The sequence below is a fragment of the Sapajus apella genome, unplaced genomic scaffold (assembly GCF_009761245.1).
Source record: "Sapajus apella isolate SASKATOON/1434 unplaced genomic scaffold, GSC_monkey_1.0 scaffold7, whole genome shotgun sequence".
Classification (NCBI taxonomy): Eukaryota; Metazoa; Chordata; class Mammalia; order Primates; family Cebidae; genus Sapajus; species Sapajus apella.
In genome coordinates, this window is record NW_022436947.1 from 37,527,423 (window position 1) to 37,548,251 (window position 20,829).

Consider the following 20,829-nt stretch of genomic DNA (forward strand, 5'->3'; position numbering starts at 1 on the left):
CTCTTTCTTCCTTCGCCATGTGGCAGATAGTCTGAACACTAGTTGTCTTTATTCTCTTCCTTGTTATGGTCATTGTGGCCTATAAATTCTCCCAGTCACCTCCACCGGGAAAAGAGTACTTTTGCCTGTGCTGGGTCTGATTCCGTGTCGGGAAGGCAGTTGTGCCCTTGACACCTTGGAGGCAGTTTTTTGGAGTTGTGGGCAACAAAGCCCTAGATCAGAGTCTACGGGTGCTCTTTTGCAGACTGGGATGGAAAATAGGTAACTGCCTATTCTGCCAGGAAAGTGTCCAATGTTGTTATGGGCAGTGCCTCACGGTGCATCACAGAGAAGCACAGTGGCACCATCCTGGATGTTGGGAGGTAGGATGTCACTGCCCAGAAGGGACTAATTGGCAGCTCTTCTGCACTCTCTACCGGGTGTGGTGGGTCCAAAACACACATCCAGTAGACCTCTTAGTCCACCTGTTTTGTCATTTCCTGACTTTTCCAAAGCAACTGGCCATTAAAAATTTATAAGGGGGAGGATTATGCCCTGGCAGTGCTGAACCTCCATAGTGCTTATTCTCGGCAGTTGTGGTTTGCGGGGAGAAAGACCGCCACCTTACCTTGGCCCCTAACCCCTGTTCCTCTGACTAGGACTAGGGATAGACCCCAAAATTCAGTTGTCTGGTCCTTGCAGGACCTGGGTGCAGAGGCCCTGCTAAAACCTGCTTTAAAGAGTGCCAAATTTGAATTTGAGGCTTTCCAAAATTGGCTTTACCACAGAAAGAGAAAGTAGGGAAGGGAAGAGAGGAGAAAGGAGAAGAGAGTGGAGAAAGTAGGAGAAAGGAGAAGAGAAGGAGGGAAAGATAGAGAAAGTAGGAAAAAAAAGGAGGCAAAGAGAGAAAAGAGGAGAAAGAGAGAGTCGACAGAGAACAGAGAGAAAGAGAAAAAAAAGAGAGAGAGAGTGAAAAGAGAGAGAGATAGGGAGAGAGAAATTTAATGCTTTTTAGGCTCCCTGTGTCAAGGTGACCAAAAGCTGCAGGGGCAGGGAACTCACAGCCCACCCAGTGGCTGCGAGCTCAGTTTTAAACTGACACTAAAAGCGTTTTCTTTTTTTTTCTTTCTCTGCCAGCCGGGAGCCCCACCTGGCTCTGAGGCAGGCCACACTGCCTCAGGGTGCAGCATTTACAACCAGAATCTGGCTTTAAGAAAAGCTTTCTAACTCTCTGTAACACAAGTGACTTGTTAGCATAGTTGTTAAGGTGTGGGGCCTGCAACTGTAAGGTTGTTGGTTCAAATCCTTAATGAAGCCACTCTTTTGGGGAAAAATTCAAAAATTCAAAAAAAAAAAAAACAAAACAAAAAAAACCAAATGGGGTAGTCTAGCTCCCAGCCTTGTACCCCCCTCCAATGCATGATGGCCAACTTCAAGATTGGGTTTTCAGGCCAATATGGGGTAAAATTAACCCCAGGAGAACTCTGCTCTTTATCTAAACTAGAATGACCGTCTTTTGGAATTGGGTGGCCTGATACTGGGACCTACGACCCAAAAAAAATTACCCAGGCTGTATGGAAAATGGTCGCAGAAACTCCTGGACACCATGACCAGTTTCCATACATTAACCAATGGCTGGATTTAGTCCAACAACCCCTCTACCATCCAAACGTGGCTGAAATGCTACATAAAACAAGCTAGACTTTGGGTCATGTTAGCCAGCCCAAAGAAAGTCCCTTCTGGGCCAGCCATTCTCCCCACCACAGCGGAGGATCAGGAATTACTTCCACCCTACTTAAGGCCCTCTAAACCAGCACCTCTGCACCCCCCTCAACAGTACTAGTAACCAAACTTTGTCCCCCTGCACACCTGCAGCAGAGCCCTACACCCACCAGCGGTCTTTCTTCTCCAAGAGGCACCTCCAACAGAAGACAATCAGGGTCGCCCATTCTTTGTTCTCATCCCCTTCTTGTCGTGTGACTTATATAACTGGAAGGTGATAGAGATTAAAGAGAGGGCCAAAACGCCAAGTGCTGGCACAAGCCTTATTAAGAGCAAGGGGAAAAGCTGCTGGGCTGCACCCAAAATTGGCAGCACCCGTGGCATGGCAAAGGGGATTTCTATGGCCTGCAAGCTGGCAGATGCATCCAGTGTGAGGGGCTGTGCAGGAGGGAAGGGACTGGGGAACTGCTAAGATGGTGAGAGGGGGAGGGTTAGGAACCTGCTGAGATGGAAAGTTCCCCGGGAGGGGGTTGTGCTGGGAGGCTGGGGAACTTAAGGTGGTGGCAGTGCCAGGGTTTCACAATGGAGCTCAACATCCTCCGCTCTCTGGAAAGCCCCAGGCTTTGACAGGGCTCTTAAAATCTGTACTCCAGACTCATCATCCCACTTGGGATGACCGCAAACAATTATTACTGATTCTGTTCACCACAGAGGAAAAAGGAAAATTAGACAGGAAGCCCTCAAAGCCATCATAGGTCCAAGGTGAGGAAAAAGGTTTTTTTCCCCCTGCCTGACCCCAATGGGACCCCAACGCCTTGCGGGGGGGTCACCAGGCTCTGAACACTTTTCACTGGTATCTTTTAGAAGGGGTTAGGGGAGTGGCCCACAAGCCCACTAACCTCTCCGAGGTATGGACTGTAACTCAGGGTCCACAGGAGCTGCTGGCTGCTTTCCTTGAGAGCCTACACGATGCCTACCGCACCTACACACCTATTGACCCTGAGGCCCCGGAGAAGCAGTGGGCCATTAATCTGGCTTTCATTTCTCAGTCTGCCCCAGACATCAAAAGAAAATTGCAAAAATTAGAAGGGTTCCAGGGAATGAATTTAACTCAGTTGTTGGAGATTGCCTAAAAAGTCTTTAACAATAGAGACACCTTAGAGGCCAAGCAAGATAAGAGAGTTACTAAGGCAGTGATAGCAGCACTCCAGGAAACCCAAGTTATCTCATGGGGACCAGGAATCCAGCAGAGAGGAAAAGACTTGATCCTGTAGCCTCCGGATAGCCGGCTTGCCTAAGAACGGTGGCGGCCACAGCCCTATTAGTCAAAGAGGCAGACAAGCTGACTTTGGGGCAGGAGTTAGACTTAGTGGCACTCCACGTGGTGGAGTCACTACTCCGTGGAGCTCCGGGAAAATGGATGTCTAATGCCCGCATAGTCCAATACCAGGCCTTACTTTTGGACCAGCCCCGCATAAAGTTTTCAAAAACCACAGTTTAAACCCTGCCACATTGCTACCTGACAGCGAGCCAGAGGAGCACATACATGACTGCCAACAGACAATAGATGTCCTCCATGCTGTGTGATCAGATCTCACCGACGTCCCCCTGCAGAACCCAGAAGAGGTACTGTATACAGATGGCAGCAGTTTCATGGTCGACGGAGTCAGGTACGCCGGAGTAGCTGTGGACACCCTAGAATGGATTATCTGGGCCCAGGCTCTTTCACACAGACCCTCAGCCCAAAAGGCAGAACTCATAGCTCTGATAAAAGCCTTGGACTGGGCGGAGGAAAAAAACTATCAATATCTACAAGGATAGCCGATATGCCTTTACTACGGCCCATGTACATGGAACCATTTATAAAGAAAGAGGGTTGCTTACCTCGGAAGGAAAAAATCATCAAAAACAAAGAGGAAATCCTTGCTCTACTAGAAGCTATATGGAAGCCCAAGGCAGCGGCATTAACACACTGCAAAGAACACCAGAAGGGAGATTCACCAGAGGCGAGGGGAAATAGGGCAGCTGACCTACAAGCCAGACAGGCAGCCTTGGGGCCAGTGAAACCTCTGACTCCTCTTGGGACTCTGCCGGCCCCAACCCTACCCCCTACCCCTACGTACTCACCTGATGAAGAAAACTTTGCTAAAGAACAGGGGGGATGGCAAGATTCCACAGGATGGTGGACTCTACCAGACACAAGGCTTGCGCTCCCCGAGGCTCTAGGACGGGCTCTAGTTAAGGACACACACCAGGCCACTCACTTAGGGCAAACAAAACTAACTGAGCTACTGAGGGCTAGATCCTACATCCCACATTTACATGAGATTGTTAGGGAAACTACTACTCGTTGTGATGTATGAGCCAGGGTAAACTCAGGAGGTAGTAGGTCTAGTCAGGCAGGGTTAAGACTTAGGGGTACTAGCCCAGGGAAACACTGGGAGGTAGATTTTACTGAAATAAAGCCCACAGCGTGCGGCTATAAGTACCGCCTTGTGTTTGTAGACACTTTCTCTGGTTGGGTCGAGGCTTTTCCTACTAGGTCAGAAACTGCACTGGTAGTAACAAAAAGATTGTTACAGGACTTGGTTCCTTGGTTTGGCTTGCCCCTGACATTGGGATCAGATAATGACCCTGCATTTACAGCACAGGTTTCACAGGGCCTGGCCAAGGCCCTGGGCATAGCCTAGAAACTCCACTGTGCCTATCGCCCCGAAAGTTCAGGGCAGGTTGAAAGGATGAACCGGACCATAAAGGAGACTTTAACAAAATTCACTCTAGAGACTGGTGAAAACTGGGTCAGCCTGCTTCCTTTTGTTCTCCTCCGCACCCGATGTATTCCCTATAAAAAAAAGGCTTCACTCCTTTTGAGATTATGTTTAGAAGGCCCCCTCCCTTACTCCCCAGACTTGCGGATGCCGTACATGCTGGAGTCCATAACCACACACTCCTTAAGTCCTTATAGGCACTCCAGTCTGTTCAGTCCCAGGTGCACTCACTCCTCAGGGGAACTCGACCTACCCCAGTGGACCTTACTGACCAGCCGGTACACCCCTTCCAGCCAGGGGACAAGGTCCTGGTAAAGAAATTCACCGCCTCCAGCCTAACTCCTTACTGGAAAGGACCCTACACCGTGATCCTGGTCACCCCCACGGCAATCAAAATGGACGGACTGACTGCCTGGATTCACTGTTCACATGTCAAGACTGCCCCCCCGGATGCAAAATGGGAGGTGGCCTCATCCCCTAAAGCTAAGACTTTCGTGCTCTTTGCGGTTATCATCCTTGTCCCCCTGATTCCTGTGGTAGCCCCTAGAAGAGGGCCCCCCTAGACGCCCACCTACTACCAGTGGGTCCTTACAGAGGGCTCCACTGGGGATTATGTTAGTTATATAACTGAAAAGGGATCCACCCTTGTCAACTTAATGCTAGAATACACTCCTAGAGAGCCCATAACCTTCCCCCTAGACCTCTGCACTCTCTTAAGCAAAAGCCTAGCAGTAAATAACGTAGAACAAGAAAAGACAAGAAGAGGGAGGCAGATGGGGGTAAAGGGGATAGGGTGTGGCAACATAGAGGCTAAATGACAGCTTCAAACTATGGGCCCTTATGCCAAGAAAAAGAAACCTATTAAAGATTTAATACATGTTAAAAGAATGGGGGGAATGTGATATTGTACTGGCCTAGAGCCAGAACCTGAGCAACGCCATTTTACAAGATAAAGCTGTGTTTGGCTTCTGTAAATAAAGCTGCTAGCTTGCTCTGAAAAATGCCCACTATGTAAAGCTGCTTACCTTTTCTTATCAGTACCAGAATAAGCAGCCCAAGCTAATGCCATCTTGGCCCCTGCGACTTGTAATAAGTAACTAAGATCTGTAATTTTCACCCTACCCAGATAATGGGTAAATTAACATTTATCTTGACTTCTGTAAACCACTTAAGTAACAATCGCAGTGACAAAAGTCTCCTGGCCCTTGGAATGTCTGGAGACCCCCACCCTCGTCTCCGCCCAGGAGGTGATTTACAGAATCCACTAGCCCTCGGAATGTCTGAAGCCCTTCATCCCCATCCCTGCTCCTCACCCTCTGGGTCCTAAAACCAGGATGTGGTTTTTCGGCTTAAAAATCCTGCTTTCCCTGAGTTCGACACCACAGGTTGGAGAGATGTGAGTCCTCTGTGGTCGCTGGCATAATAAAGACCCTGCAATTTGGCATACTTTTGTCTTGGTGTTAATTTTCTATGCTTGGTCCAGTATAACACTGTGAAGTCCATTTCCAGCCAATGGAATCAGGACACAGGACCGTGGGAACAGGGAAGGGAGTAGCAGGGTGGATGCATTAAATGCAAAAGGCCCTGCCTCCTTTGCTCAGTGTCCTCTTGTGTCAAAATGGCTAACAAGATTACCCTTTCCATAGAAACTAAAGTTGCCTTGCTGAAAAAAATTAAACTTATATTCAAGTGCTACTTCCTTTACAGCATTGAAAATTTGCATACAACAATTTGGGGGCTCGTCTAGGATTGACATTGCCCTCTAGGGTGGTCTCTGGTCTTCTCTTATGAGGAAGGTCTTCCTGTGGCAGCCTTGGGGGTAGACAGCTGAGACCCACCTGGTGTGAGGAATAAACCCAGATTATCAGCAACGTAGGGGAAAGAAATTCCAAACTGCAGTGACCAGGGGCCTGGACCAGGCAACCTAGTGCAAGAACCAAGGCAGGAAATGTTGCAAAGGGGTGACAAAGTACTTCCTTGGTGGTTATCTTCTGAAGGGTTGAATGTGTGTGAATGCAGTGTTGTGTGAATGGCGACAAGTCCTACTGCTGGACGGAGTGGGTCCTCTGTGTGGTTCTGTGGCTGCCTCACATGGCTTAGGACGGATCCCGCCATGGGAATTATACCAGCACACTGACTCTAAGAGAGCCCTAAATATCCTTTGGGGGAGCGCTCAAGGGGTACGGTATGAATGAGAAGAGTGTAAGGGGGAAGGGAGGGAACAGATCAACCTCCCAGGGCAGGGAAGGCAATAAATTCCTAGCTTGAGGGGCTGAGTCTTCCATAAATGGAATAGGTGAGAGATTCCCAGATTAGGGGGTTGAGTCTTCTTTAAACTGAATAGGCGAAAGATTCCCAACTTTAGGGGGTTGGGCCTTCCGTAAAAATGCAATAGGTGAGATATTCCTAGCTTGAGGGGTTGAGTCTTCTGTGACAAATGATAAAGTATTGCTGTTTTATTTGGATTAAAGAACTGATCCTCAAGCCCACAGTTGTCTGGGCAAAATTTGTGTTGGAGGAGGATTAGGACTGTCAACTTTTAACGATGTATGTCAACAACAAAAGCCCTGTCTCACAAGAAGAAACAGACTATTCTCTCTATTGGTGGCAGGGGCCAGTTCTCCTCCACACATTTAGTGAAGGAGGAAAACAATCAGAGAGTAGAATAAAGTCAGGGGCAGTCTCACCTAAAAACGGTGGAGCTTTTATCCCTGAACAATCCATATGTAAATGGGACCCTTTAGACCATCTTCCCTTGTTTCCAGCTCTAGCTCCTGCTACCGCCATCCCTGCAGTACCATTTCCTTCTCCCCAAGCAGTGGCTGCCACCCCAGAAACCCAGAATTCCTTGCTCCCCTGGATAACCTATACTCTTGGGAGCTAGCATCTCAAAGGCCTGATCATTGCCAGCCTGAGTCTTCTTCCCTGAAGAAAGGGCTCTGGTGGGAGATAAAGCAAAGCAAAAGAGATATTCAAAGTTTTCCTTTCCCCTCTTCTTCCAAGGAATCAGCTTCAGCTTCACAGCTTTTTTTTTTTTTTTTTTTTCCCCTAAAAAAGATGCCTCAAGGAGGAGGCTGGGTTAGTTTTCTGAAACCTCAAGGAGGAGGTGTGGTTGGTTTTGTGACTGCTCCCTTAACTGTTTCTAAGGTCCAGAGTCTAAGGAGAGAACTTAAGGCATTATTAGATGACCCTGATGAGGTAGCAGAACAGACTGTTCAGTTTTTAGGTCCCCAGTTACATACTTAGACTGAGTTAATGTCTATTCTCAGTATTCTCTTTTCGAGGGAAGAAACAGTAAACATGAAGAGTCACAGAGAGACAGAGAGTCAGAGAGGGAGAGACAGTAAGAGAGAGAGAGAGAGACAGAGAGTCAAAGAGAGAGAGAGAACGAGAGGTGGAGAGAGACACAAGGAGGCAAAGAGAAGACAGACAAAGGAGAGAGATCAGGAAGAAGAGAAATAAATATTTAGAAGTTATAAGAATACACCTTTAGTAAGGAAAGTTATACAACAAAGAAAGATTGTGATAGTTGTGAAAAATGTTATAAAAAGAAATTTATACAAGAAATGTTGTATAATTTTTTTTGAAAGTTTAAGCAAGTTTTGAAATGTTAATCGTAAAGGAAATTCCGTGTGTAAACATATTAGCTAAAGTTAAAGAGGTATCATCCAGTTTTTCTGTGAACTGGCCATTAAAATAAAAGCACAACATGTTTTTCTTAAAGCACTAACCTGCTCTTTAACAAAAATTATAAAAGGTCTCTTAGCACAGGCACCACTCCTAGAATTTCCAGTACAGCAGCAGCAGCCTAGAGAACACCCTACCTTGTGCTGCTAACCACCGAGACTACCGTTTGTACAGCAGAAAAGAGATGGACACATCATACCTGGATCAAGAAAACACCATCACTGTTAAAATTATGGGCTATTGTTCCAGGATCAGATCCTACCAAGCTAAAGCTAAGAAAAGTTTATCTATCTTTTCTTTTTCTTTTCTTCCCTTTAACTATTTCCCATCTTATTATTAATGTAAATAGATCAAACTGACCTTAAGTTATTACTTTTTATAAGGCCAGTTGCCTCGCCGGGAGGCCAGACACACCCACCTCTGCACTCAACACCTGACTCTGCACCTGGCACCAGGTTTTGCACTCGGCACCTAGCTCTGCAGCATGGCTCCGCTGGAAGGCTCCGGCTCCTGCAACCCTGGCCGGCTCTTGCACCGGAAAACCCGCCCAACAACCCGCCAACCAATAGCGGCCTGCCCGTCTCAATCCCACTCCCCTGGACTCAATCAGGGCGTCCTACTGTTGCTCATTCCTCCTAGCCATAAAAACCCGCCTGCCCCAGGAAATCAGTGCGACTTCTCTGGCCTCCTTTCCCCAGAGAACCTCGCCCGGGAGCTGAATAAATTGGCATTTAATTTTCTTATGCTGGCCTCAGTTTCCTCATTTTAAACTCAGCAATAACCCTTACACTTTTTTTTTTTTTTTTTTGGAGACAGAATCTCACTCTGTCACCCAGGCTGTAGTGCAATGGCATGGTCTTGGCTCACTGCAACCTCCGCCTCCTGAGTTCAAGTGATTCTCGAACCTCAGCCTCTGGAGTAGCTGAGACAACAGGCGTGTATCACCACACCCAGCTAATTTTTTTGTATTTTTAGTAGAGACAAGCTTTTGCTATCCTGGCCAGGCTAATCCCGAACTCCTGACCTCATGATCCACCCGCCTTGGCCTCCCAAAGTGCTGGGATTACAGGCGTGTGCCACTGTGCCTGCCCCCAAGTTATTATTTCTGATGCCTGTTTAGTTATACCTTGTGGAGATTTACATGTCCAAAGACAGCTTACTATTTCAGAAAAATGTCTCTGCCCTTTTAGACTTTGTCAGATTAGGAAGACATAATGAGTTCTTCTAAGGATACTAGCAATCCAAGAAATATTAGCTGTATTAATTGGTAGAAATCAAACTCTTGTCCCTCCAAAACAGAATCTCTATGTTCCACTTAGTCTAATGTCACATGAAACACTAAAGGTTTAAGACAGACCTTCCGCAGGTCTTCGTCAGTCCTTAAAACCATATATCCATTTCACCAAAGGAATTACTCCTCCTAACTTTCAGTACGACCAATGTAATCCTATACAGCTTACTATTGTTATTGCAACATCGGAAAATTCTTCCCCTTCATTAAATGATATTTATGGTATAGGAGCCATTTCAGGAAGGGATCCTAGAGAAATTTCTGAAATGCACTTTACTCTCCTTCAACCTCTTTATCAACCTATCGTCCAAGACACAATGACAGCACCAAAATCTCAGTGTTAGAAGTAGAGGACCTAAGGCAAACCATAGCCACTAACACAGGATATAAAGATGCAAATGCCTGATTAGAAAGGATTAAATATTCCATTTGCACCTTAAACAAGTGCAACTGTTATGCTTGTGTGCACGGTAGGCCAAAGGCCCAGGTTGTCCCTTTTCCACTTGGATAGTCCTCAAATCAAGCAGACATAGAACGCATGGTAGCTCTTTTTCAAGATTTCACTGCTTGGAATAACGAATTGTGCTGAGTTCTTTCTACCATTTCCTGAAGTTGAACACCCTGTGGGTCAGCACCAGAGGGCCATACAGCCTCCATCTTCCAAGGCAAAGTTCACCTTGTGTCTCTCATGACAGGGGGAGAACTTAGTGTTCCTTGGAAACTTAACAGGATGCAGTGAAGTCAGGCACTTCTGACAGCTGGCTCATGAGTCAGCTCTTACTCATCCCTGAGCGGATGCATGGTGGTATTGTGGAAGACCTTTACTGGACACTCTGCCAGATAATTGGAGCAGCACTTGCGCTCTAGTCCAACTGGCTATCCCTTTTGTCCTAGCATTTGATCAACCAGAAAAAGAGAAAATATGACATTGGAGATTAAAAGAAGCTCCTTATAGGTCCTTTAATTCCCATGTCTATCTAAATACAATTGGAGCTCCTTGAGGAGTACCAGATAAATTTAAAGCCTGAGATCAAACAGCTGTAAGATTTGAGCCAATGTTGTTTTGGTAGGTAATAATTAGTAAGAATTTATATTGAATAAACTACATTCATTACAACCAACAGCAGTTTACTCACTATACTAAAAATACTGTCAAAAGAATAGCTAAACAATTAAGATCCACTAGCCAAATGGCCTGGGAAAACAGAATAGCCCTAGATACGATATTAGCAGAGAAAGGTGGTGTTTATGTTATAATTAAAACCCAGTGTTGTACCTTTATTCCAAACAACACTGTTCCCAACGGGAGCATTACCAAAGCCCTCCAAGGACTTACTGCCTTATCAAATAAGTTAGCTAAAAATACTGGCATCAATAACCCTGTTTCAAATTGGCTCGAAAGGTGGTTTGGTCAATTAAAAAAGAATAATAATAACCCCAATTCTTACCTCTCTAGCAACTATGATAAATATACTTCTTCTCGTTAGATGTCATGTCATACCATGCATCCAAGAGGCTAGTAAACACAACTCTTATTAAAATGTCCCCAACCCCTCTTCCACCCTATTCAAATAAGATTACTTTTTTTTTCTTCTTTTGCCTCATTTGGTAGACAAAGGTATAGATTACTTCTTTAGAAGAACAAACAACAAAGACATGTTAAATAAATTTGAAGAGGAATTAAAAAATATAAAAAGGGAGGAATTGTAGGAAATAAGACTAAATAAAAGGTTCCTCTTCAAAGCTTTCCTCTTAGTTCATTTCGAATAAATAATGGTTTGTTCAAAGTTTAATTTACTTTAAAGCTTTTGCTAATAATCTTAAAGTAGCTGTCAGTCATAATAAAGAGATAAAGTATCCTGTGTTCTTAGTTCTTACGCTTTAACCTAGATATTTGCCCTGACATGCCTGGACAAGCCCAGGCAAGACTTTGGTCATAGTTTATTTCCCTTCCATATTTGGAAATGTTATTGCTTCTCTAAGCATTCCTCTTTTCCGTTGTTCTCCTCTGCCTTTACCTCTTTAGAAAAATTTTGTTAGCCAACGGGGTGAAGCCTAAACTGTGAAGTCCAGAACCAGCCAATAAAATCAGGACACAGCAGTAGGGCGGATGTGTTAGATATAAATGGCCCTGCCTCCTTTGTTAAGTGTCCCTTCCTGGCAAAATGGCAAACTGGAGCACCCTTTCTGCAGAAAGTAAAGTTGCCTTGCTGAAAATTAAATTTATATTCAAGTGTTACTTCTTTTATGGCAGTGAAAATTTACATATAACAGAGAGGTTGTAGTAAGCCGAGATCACGCCACTGCATTCCAGCCTGGGCAACAGAGTGAGACTTCGTCTCAAAAATAAATAAATAAATAAAGAATGGGAGTGCCCTTTCCACAATATGGCACCAAAAGATAAGGAGGAAGCTCCTGCCCCTCCTAACGCCCAGACCAAAGGGAAAGCTTTGAAGGATAAGCAAGCAGTATTGAAAGGTGTCCACAGCCACAAAAAAAAGACTTGCATATCACCACCTTCCCACAGCCCAAGCCACTGTGACTCTGGAGGCAGCCCAAATATCCTCGGAAGAGCGCCCCTAGGAGAAACAAGCTTCACCACTATGCTATCATCAAGTTTCCTCTGACCACTGAGTCAGCCATGAAGAAGACAGAAGACAACAACACACCTGTGATCATTGTGATGTTAAAGCAACAAGCACAAGATCAAACAGGCTGTGAAGAAGCTCTATGATAGTGATATGGCAAAGGTCAACGCCCTGATTACGCATGATGGAGGAAGAAGGTGAAAGTTTCACTGGCTCTTGATAACAATGCTTTAGATATTGCCAACAAAATTAGGACCATCTAAACTGATTCCAGCTGGCTAATTCTAAATATATGTATCTTTTCATCAGATACATGCCACTTCATCAACTTCTGGTTGGCCATTCACAGGTACCGGGGTTGTAATAGGGTCTGGGCAAGACTCCTGTTCTACTTATCCTTTTGGAACACTCACCCTGACACTCCACCATGCTCACTCACTCCAGAGATCTTTGTGACTAGAGTTGGTTGTCCTAGGAAAACCAGAACTTGTCTCCACGGTAGAGGTAAGAAAACAAGAAGTTGTCGGGTGCAGTGGCTCACACCCAGCATTCTGGGAGGACAGGAGTTTGAGACCAGCCTGGCCAACATGGTGAAACCCCATCTCTACTAAAAATACAAAAATTAGCTGGGTGTGGTAGCACACACCTGTAGTCGCAGCTACTCAGAAGGCTTAGGCAGGAGAATCACTTGAACATGGGAGGTGGAGGTTGCAGTGAGCTCAGATCATGCCACTGCAGTCCAGCCTGGGCAACAGAGGGAGATTCCTTCTCAAAAAAAAAAAAAAAAAAGAAAGAAAGAAAGAAAAGAAGAAGCTTTTCAAGAACTCCTTTTATCCTTGGAGGAGGCTGTGTCTGAAACCAATGCGCAGAGTTTGAAGGGCATTAGCATTCATTTCAAGGGAGTGTGGGTTGGCTGGCTTTCCAGCAGCACTTTGACCTCACACACACCCATTTACTATGTCCAACTGGTCTGTCTGCTTCCCTCAGCCTTTACCCAATAACGGACAAAAACTTTAATTAAAAAAAAAAAAGAGTAGGAGTGAGGGGAACAAAGGGCACCTTTTTTTTTTTTTTTTTTTTTTTTTTTAGAAAGTCTTGCTCTGTCCACCAGGCTGTAGTGTACCATCTCGGCTCACTGCAACATGCATCTTTGGTGTTCAAGTAATTCTCCTGCCTCAGCCTCCCTAGTAGCTGTGATTACACGTGTGCTCCACTATGCCTAGCTACTTTTTGTATTTTTACTTGAGACAGGATTTCGCCATGTTGGCCAGGCTGGTCTCGAACTCCTGATGTCAGGTGATCCTCCTGCCTTGGCCTCCCAAAGGGCTGTGATTATGGGAGTGAGTTACAGCACCCGGCCTTTTCTTTTTTTGAAATGAGGTCTTGCTCTGTTGCCCAGGCTGGAGTGTAGTGGTGTGATCAGAGTTCACTGAGACCTTGATCTCCCAGCCTTAATAGAGGAGCTGGGACCACAGGTGACACCAAAAGATAAGGAGGAAGCTCCTGTTCCTCCTAACGCCCAGGCCAAATGGCAACCCTGCCTGGCTAATTTTTTTAAAAAAAATTATTTGTAGAGATGAAGTCTCATTATGTTGCTCAGGCTGGTCTCCAACTCCTGGCCTCAAAGGATCCTTCTGCCTTGCCCTCTCATACTGCTGGGATTACTTCTTCGATGCTTAGTCAAGAACACTAGGAAGAACTTCTGAGAAGTAACTTCAGTTTACCCTTTGCGTTTTTATGTGTGCTTTTACTTTTTTTTCCTTCTGTTGTGCAGAGGTATTACTCACCTTGTGCAGTCTCAGCTCTCCACCCAGGCACAAGCAGCTCTTAATCACCTTTAAGTTCAGCAGCCACTGCAAGCTAGCCTGAGGAGATAAAGTCCACACTCAACATAGTTTTCTACATTCCTGCAATATCACACAGGTACATTCACTTTCAAAATGTAGAATAGTATGCTTTGCATTTTTCTGCCAGTCTTATCTGCATTTAGAACCTGTGGTGTTTTCTTTTCTGCCAAGATATCACCAGAGACGACCTATTTTTTTGTAACCCCTGGCACACCCCAGGAGGACTTTCATAGAGAAATCTTTTTGCCCAATTACACATGGTTGAATTTTACTTCGATCTGCCTTTACTTACTTCTTAAAACAACTAATTTCATCCTGCAGTTTAAAAAGCAAAACCGGTAAGAAACTCAGAATCACAATTTTATGCTCTTTTGTAGTTATTCTAGTGTTAAAAAACAATGCAAATTTAGATGAGAACCGTGTGTACCAGTGGGCTGTGATATCTTTTTAAAAGTAAATGAGTACACAGTACACAATACAGTGCTGCCATTAATATTCAATACCTACTGTGCACACTTCAAATTACAATTTAGTTTCTTCGATACCAGTCTTCTAGCGCCATAGGCGGTGAGTGTGCCAGTGCTTCTTGACTGTGATTGAGTTGGTTGAGAGTCCATCAATGGGTCTGCAGGATCCCATTTAGTTTTTGTAGCTGTGGCTGGTGTCCAGGAATGTGTTCATGCGATCTGAAAGTCAGCCTCTGACTTAGGACAAGTGGGGGAACCAACTTGGTCTTAGGAGTGCTCCCGCAGAGTGTTTGACTCCTGAGGCAGGCAGGGCAGACAAGACCCGAAGAAGGCAGCGTGACCCCAGACCCTTCCTTTACCAAGATGGCTTCGGCGCCCCGACCCACGGGGGCGGCCATCTTGGTAAGGGCTGGAGAGGTAGCCTGAGGGAGGCCGCCGCTGGCCCGGTTGTCAGATTCAAAGGTCACAATAAGTAAGTGACCCGGTGACGACTCGCCCCAAGAATGGCGAGGCGGCGAGCGCTGAAGCGCTGCCTGCAGCTGCTGGCGCCCTTGGCGGAACTGGCGCGACGGGTCCGGCGGGGGAACCCGGGCACCAGCCGCCGCGGCCCCTCCAGCTACGCTGGGGCGGTGTGCGGCGCGGAGCTGTGCCTGGGGCCTCAGCGGCCGGAAGCCGAGGAACAGCAGCGGCGACGGCGCGCGCGCCCGGCCACCCCCAACGCAAGGTGAGTCCGCGCCCCCGCGCTCTCACCCCGCCCCTCTACCGCGCGCCCGCGGACCGGGATCCCGAGTGTCCTAGAACTCTGCGGTGGCTGTGGGACCTCTCCGGAGGCAGTTTTCTCCCTACCGCTGTGCTCTGTGGCGTCTCCGCTGCTACCTCCAGGGTCTCTGGGCGGAGCAATCCGCACTTTCGAGCCTGGGGTGGTTTGGAATTCTTCGGCGATGTGGAGCGGGCTGTGAGTGGGTTTCCCGGTCCCCGAGCCCTTCCTCGTCCCCCGAGATGCCGCACTTGTGAGCGATAGAGCTTCATTTAAATTTTCTCACCTCGCGAATTGGGGAGCCTACATCTCTGAAGCTGCCTGAGTGAAGAGCCACAGCATTATTTTTTCTCTTTGGGAGAATAGCTGTCTGGGATTTGTTTGAGATCCCATCTTCCCTGCAAATTACCAGGTTGCATCTTCACTGATAGGAATACATGTGGGTGTATCTTCTTTTAGTTGTATGTAAATAAATGGGTCGACAGCTTCCTCCGAGCAACTTATTGTTGCTTCATCTATAGTATTTATCTTCTAAAAATCCATTCCAACAGGTTTCTTCCCTTTTATTTTGAATAAGTGTACTTATTTAACTATGGAATGGAAAGGAAGAGCAAAAAAAATGGGGCTAGGTAGGGGAGGGGTGGTGGAAGGCTATGATTTCTTAAGTTTTCTGTTCTGTGGTTGTTTGCTTCTTATAAATTGGATATTATTGCAGGCTTTTCAGAGCACGTATTCAGATAGGTTTTTGTTGTTGTAGTTAATTTTATTTTTTTCAGGCTAGAACTCTATATGGTCCTGGTAGTTGAGGTAAATACTCTTCCATGAGTTCTGGGATCTCATGCATTTATTATACTTCAGTTAAACCTGGAAAATATTAAGGGAGTGAGAAAAGTTAACAATCTTTTAAAAAGTCATTTCGTTCTTGTCTTTGCCTTTAATGTAGGTTGTTTTATATATATATATGTTATATGACTGACTCACCTGGTTGACTGTGGCTTAGCATGAAATGTTTGCTGCTTGATAATTCTGGATAATTAATTTGTCCGGTAAATCATTCCTGAGATGCAGTTTAGCAAACTGAAATAATTTCCATGTTTGTTAAAAAATGGAAATCTCTAACAGTTCCATTTCTATTTTCAGTTACGTTGGTTATGAATTAGCCGCAGACATGGACATCGTTTAGAAAAAGTTATGTAATCTTTAACAAGAAAAGATTACCTATATCCCACAATAGTGTGATTTTTGTTGCAAGAAAATACTAGGTCTGTTAAAGAAGAAATTTAGAGTAAAAGTACTTATTTAAAATACTTAAGAGAGAGATTGAGGGGTTAAAATTAAGTGAACTGAAAATATAGTCAGGATTTTCAGAGATTTTATTTTGTTAACATTCTGGAGGCTTTCCTGCTAGAAGAATTATGGTAGGTCTCCAAGAGATAAAAATACTTAGTGTGTTTCTCATATCCGTATTTTCACTCATAATTCCAAATTATACTGTAGAAATTCTATATTGCAAAATTCTAATTTTGAAATTAGTCCAGTTATAACTATATGAAGAACATTTTAGCATAAGCATTCCATCACAGGGTTTTGGTTATGCTTGAGTTGATACAGTCATCCTTGTGTTTGTTCGAGGGACATTATGTTACGTTGAGTATTTGTGAGTTTGGAAAACTGAGGGAATTTTTTTGAACATTTAGTCTGTGTTTGGAAAAGCAGCATTTGCCTTTAATTTTGTTGTTTCATTCTGCTTTTTCTTTGTAGTGATGGATAGCTGTGGATGTAGTGGGTTTTTCCATTGTTTTCTATGCTTTATAAATAAGAATATAGTGATAGCTGAAGGACTGTTGATCTGGGCTTTTTAGATTGAAATGCATACACATAAAAAGTGTTTTCATGGAAGTATTATTAGGGAAATTAACTGTGTATATAATTAATCATTAAAGAGTACTTTTATTCTGGAGGCCTGTGAGGCCATGCATAAAACTGGCATTAAAAAAAATCACCTATGTGATTTCCAGCATAAGGTTAAAGTAATATATCATTCTAACACTTATACTACTGAAGAATTCTGTCTATAATTTATAGTACTTTGCTTGACTTGTCTTTTGAATTTAATAACCATTTATTGTGTATTTAAGTATTTTTACCAACAGACTTTGGAGACAGGTAACATATGAACTCATATATCCCCAGGGGCAGTTTTATGTTAGAGATATAGTCTTCTGCCAGCTCAGCTGGTTAAATAATGTGTTACATCTTTATCATTTACCAAGCTCTTTCAAGTATTTTAAATATATGTACATACATATAGAGTTTGATTTTGTAGACAAAATATGTGAGATTATTAGCCCTGTTCCACAGATGAGAAAAATAGGACACTGAAAGCCTGGGAGAGTTTGGTGATTTGGCCAGGGTCCCTTAGCTCAGCAGCCCCAGCCTTCAGCAGAATGTATGCACTGCAGACTCTTATTACACTGGGATTCCAATGAATCGAAAGTGGAGGGGTGTGGATGAGCAAGCATTGGTCAGCAACACACTCATAGATTGCACCCCTGTCTCTAGGTAACAGGTTGTGAATGGTCAGTGCTGTTGGCTATGGAAGCACAGGTCTGGCATATAGATGGATCAGCATAATTCAAAATCTTGATTGAAAAGCATCTCAGTTTGAGCCTGCTACCTAGAGCAATCGTTTTTCCCCTTGAAGGCTTAGACTCTTGTATTTATCTAATTTGGGTATCTTCCCAGATTAAGGGACGGTAATATATTGATTGAACAATGAATGCCTGTAGACTTCTGTGTGCTTTTGTAATCTCTCTCAGTTGCAAGAATGAATAAAGAAACACCAAGCTTTCACATTTTTTTTTTTTTTGAGACAGAATTGCGCTCTGTCACCCAAGCTGGAGTGCAATGGGGCAATCTCAGCTCACTGCAACCTCTGCCTCCTGTGTTCAGGTGATTTTTGTGTCTCAGCCTCCCGAGTAGTTGGGATTACAGGCTTGCCACCATGCCCGGCTAAAACTGGTCACATCTTTTTTTTTTTTTTTTTTTTTTTTAATAAAGACGGGGTTTCACCATGTTGGTCAGGCTGGTCTTAAACTCCCGACCTCAGGTGATCCGCCCGCCTTGGCCTCCAAAGTGCTTGGATTACAAGCATGAGCCACCACGCCTGGCCAAAACTGGTCACATCTTAATAGGGCAGCTGGATGACAGCAGTCTTTGTTTTGAAAGTAGTTATTTTCTGTATTTTGAAGGTCTTTCAATTACAAAGATGTTTCCTGTTCAAGTTACTGTGTGTGTTCCTTTAGTTTGTTTAGAGAACTCATGAAAAGCTCTGTAAACTAAGCTGTCTATATAGTGTGAATGTGTGTGTGTGTGTGTGTGTGTGTGTGTGTGTGTGTGTGTGTGTGTTTTCCAGAATGTTGTGGTATTTTATGGGTAAAGTAACCAATGAAAGCATAAAGAGTTTCTGGACTCAAGTTCTTTTTTTTTTTTTTTTTTTAACTTGAACACAAACTAAGTAAAATACCCCACATAAAGTAAAATGTGTCATTTATCTTCCTGTGCTGATTGTATGCTCTTTTGATTCCAAGTGTTTCTAAGCATAATTAAGGCGACAGCATGGCTGATAGATAGTCCAGGTGCCATCATCAGCCAGAGCTAGATTCTTGGAATGTCATGTAACTCTCTGGCCTGACTTGCTTTACCTATTAGGTAAAAGGATCACACAAGTGATGACTTCTGTCATGGAATATTCAGGTTGGAAGGGATATTAGAGGGAATGTACCTGGTCCAATCTCTTTAACGTGAAGATTTTTCATTTCTGCCTTCACAGGAGTTTAGCCTGTCATGATTACCTCAAAACTGAAACATCAAAATTAGGCTTTTCACCATTTCACAGATATGAATTACTTTACAATTCTTGGCTGACAGTTGATTCCTTTCTCAATCTTTCCTTATATAGTGTCTCACTTTATATATAGACTAAATATCCGTTGTATATAATGTGCATGTGCTGTTTGAAGCCTGTTTTTTTTGCTGGGTGAATGCTAATACTGGTGCACATATTGAATATCATCAAAATGAAGAATTTGATCTAATAAACTTTTTGGGTATTCTTAGCAACGTTGTCTTAGTTAAGCCTGATTATGTAGAGCATTTTATATATATATATATATATATATATATATATTGGGAATGCCTGTCGGGTGTATTTGTTTAGCCCTCTGGATACCTTCACATCTTATTTTATAATCTTCACCTTCAATTTAGTTTAAACTGCCCATCCATTTATAAATTTTGTTGAAGATATGAGTATGCATTTATATGGTAACCTGAGGCATAGAATGATCCACCCTCCAGGTTTTCCCAGAACCAAGGGAGTTCCCAAGATGCAGTAATTGTTTTTTTTTTTTTTTAAAGACAGAATCTCGCCCTGTCACCCAGGCTGGAGTGCAGTGACAGGTTCTCAGCCCATTGCAACTTCCACCTCCCGGGTTCAACCAATTCTTGTGCTAGGCCTCCTGAATAGCTGGGACTACAGGCGTGCACTACCATGCCCGGCTAATTTTTGTATTTTTAGTAGAGACAGGGATTCACCATGTTGGCCAAGCTGGTCTCGAACTCCTGGCCTCCAATGATCTGCCCGCTTCAGCCTCCCAAAGTGCTGGGATTACAGACTTGAGCCACCACGTGTGGCCTAGATGCAGGACTTTAAATGTTAACACTGGGAAATCCTCAGGCAAACCAGGTGTGTTGGTCCTCCCACCTGACAGTGTCTCTTTATGGGACTTGATTAGCCATTCTCCCCAGCTTGAAAGATAAAATGCTAGGTGGTTTTATGCTGTATAAACTGACCTTTTGAAAGCAAAGGAAATGTCTTCAAGGTACCACGTATATTTTCTGTTTATGTGACTAAAATATAGAGCCAATTATTTCTTGGTGTTTCTGATCAATGTAACTGTAAATTAGAAAAATTGAGGAATAAGGCCAGGTGCAGTGGCTCATGCCTGTAGTCCCAGCACTTTGGGAGGCCGAGGCAGGTGGATTGCCTGAGGTTGAGAGTTCGAGACCAGCCTTGCCAGCATGGTGAAACCATGTCTCTACCAAAAATGCAAAAATTAGCTTGGTGTGGTGGCAGGTGCCTGTAATCCCAGCTACTAGGGAAGCTGAGGCAGGAGAATCTCTTGAACTTAGGAGGTGGAGGTTGCAGTGAGCAGAGATTGTGCCATTGTGCTCCAGCCTGGGCAATAGAGTGAGACTCTGTCTCAAAAAAAAAAAAGGAGAAGAAGAAAAATTGAGCAATTAAAGTTACAGCATTTGAAACCTTCTTCATGTAAAATTAAAGGGGCAATTATAGTTATAAGAAAACTAGTATTTATTGAGCATCTTCCAAGTACCTTTTACTTTGAAAAAGGAAAGAAAACTTTGTTGAAAGCCAAAAATAAATAAATAAATAAATAAAAGGCAAGCCTTGTCAGTGAGACCACAACTGTTTGCTAAATGCTACTAACTTTAGAACCTAGGTGTTTAATCAAGGTAAATTTATTGAATTTTCCTTGTAGATTCAACGTGATTAGTAGAAAGAGCATGGGCCTTGGCATCTGGTCAACTTGGGTTTGATCCCTAGAGTTAATTGTTACCAATTTTATTACTTTATGCAAGCTATTAGACTCTGTGATCCTCTTTTACATCACCTATAGCCTGAGGATGATAATTATCCAAAG

At 44.0% G+C, this 20,829-nt stretch overlaps 1 protein-coding gene and 1 long non-coding RNA gene across 6 annotated transcripts in view; one reads left to right on the top strand and one right to left on the bottom strand.

Annotated features, from left to right (window-relative positions):
• Positions 1-13,407: 13,407 nt before the first annotated feature.
• Positions 13,408-14,708, bottom strand: LOC116550374. The gene is made up of 2 exons (XR_004268365.1): positions 14,386-14,708; positions 13,408-13,900 (listed from the first exon to the last, which is right to left on the bottom strand). It is a non-coding gene; the product is annotated as an uncharacterized LOC116550374 (long non-coding RNA).
• A 38-nt stretch (positions 14,709-14,746) lies between these two features.
• Positions 14,747-20,829, top strand: part of NAPEPLD (N-acyl phosphatidylethanolamine phospholipase D) — a 46,921-nt gene continuing 40,838 nt past the window's right edge. The window contains exons 1-2 of one of the 5 annotated variants that reach the window (XM_032276387.1): positions 15,099-15,545; positions 15,883-15,913. Coding sequence is in view for 2 of the 5 variants with exons in the window: in XM_032276384.1 (XP_032132275.1) it covers positions 14,853-15,073 (221 nt within the window). In the remaining 3 variants the exon portion in view is untranslated. Of the gene's footprint in view, positions 15,074-15,098; positions 15,546-15,882; positions 15,914-20,829 lie in introns of those variants that run through there. The other 4 variants (XM_032276384.1, XM_032276388.1, XM_032276385.1 and 1 more) reach the window with 4 other exon arrangements.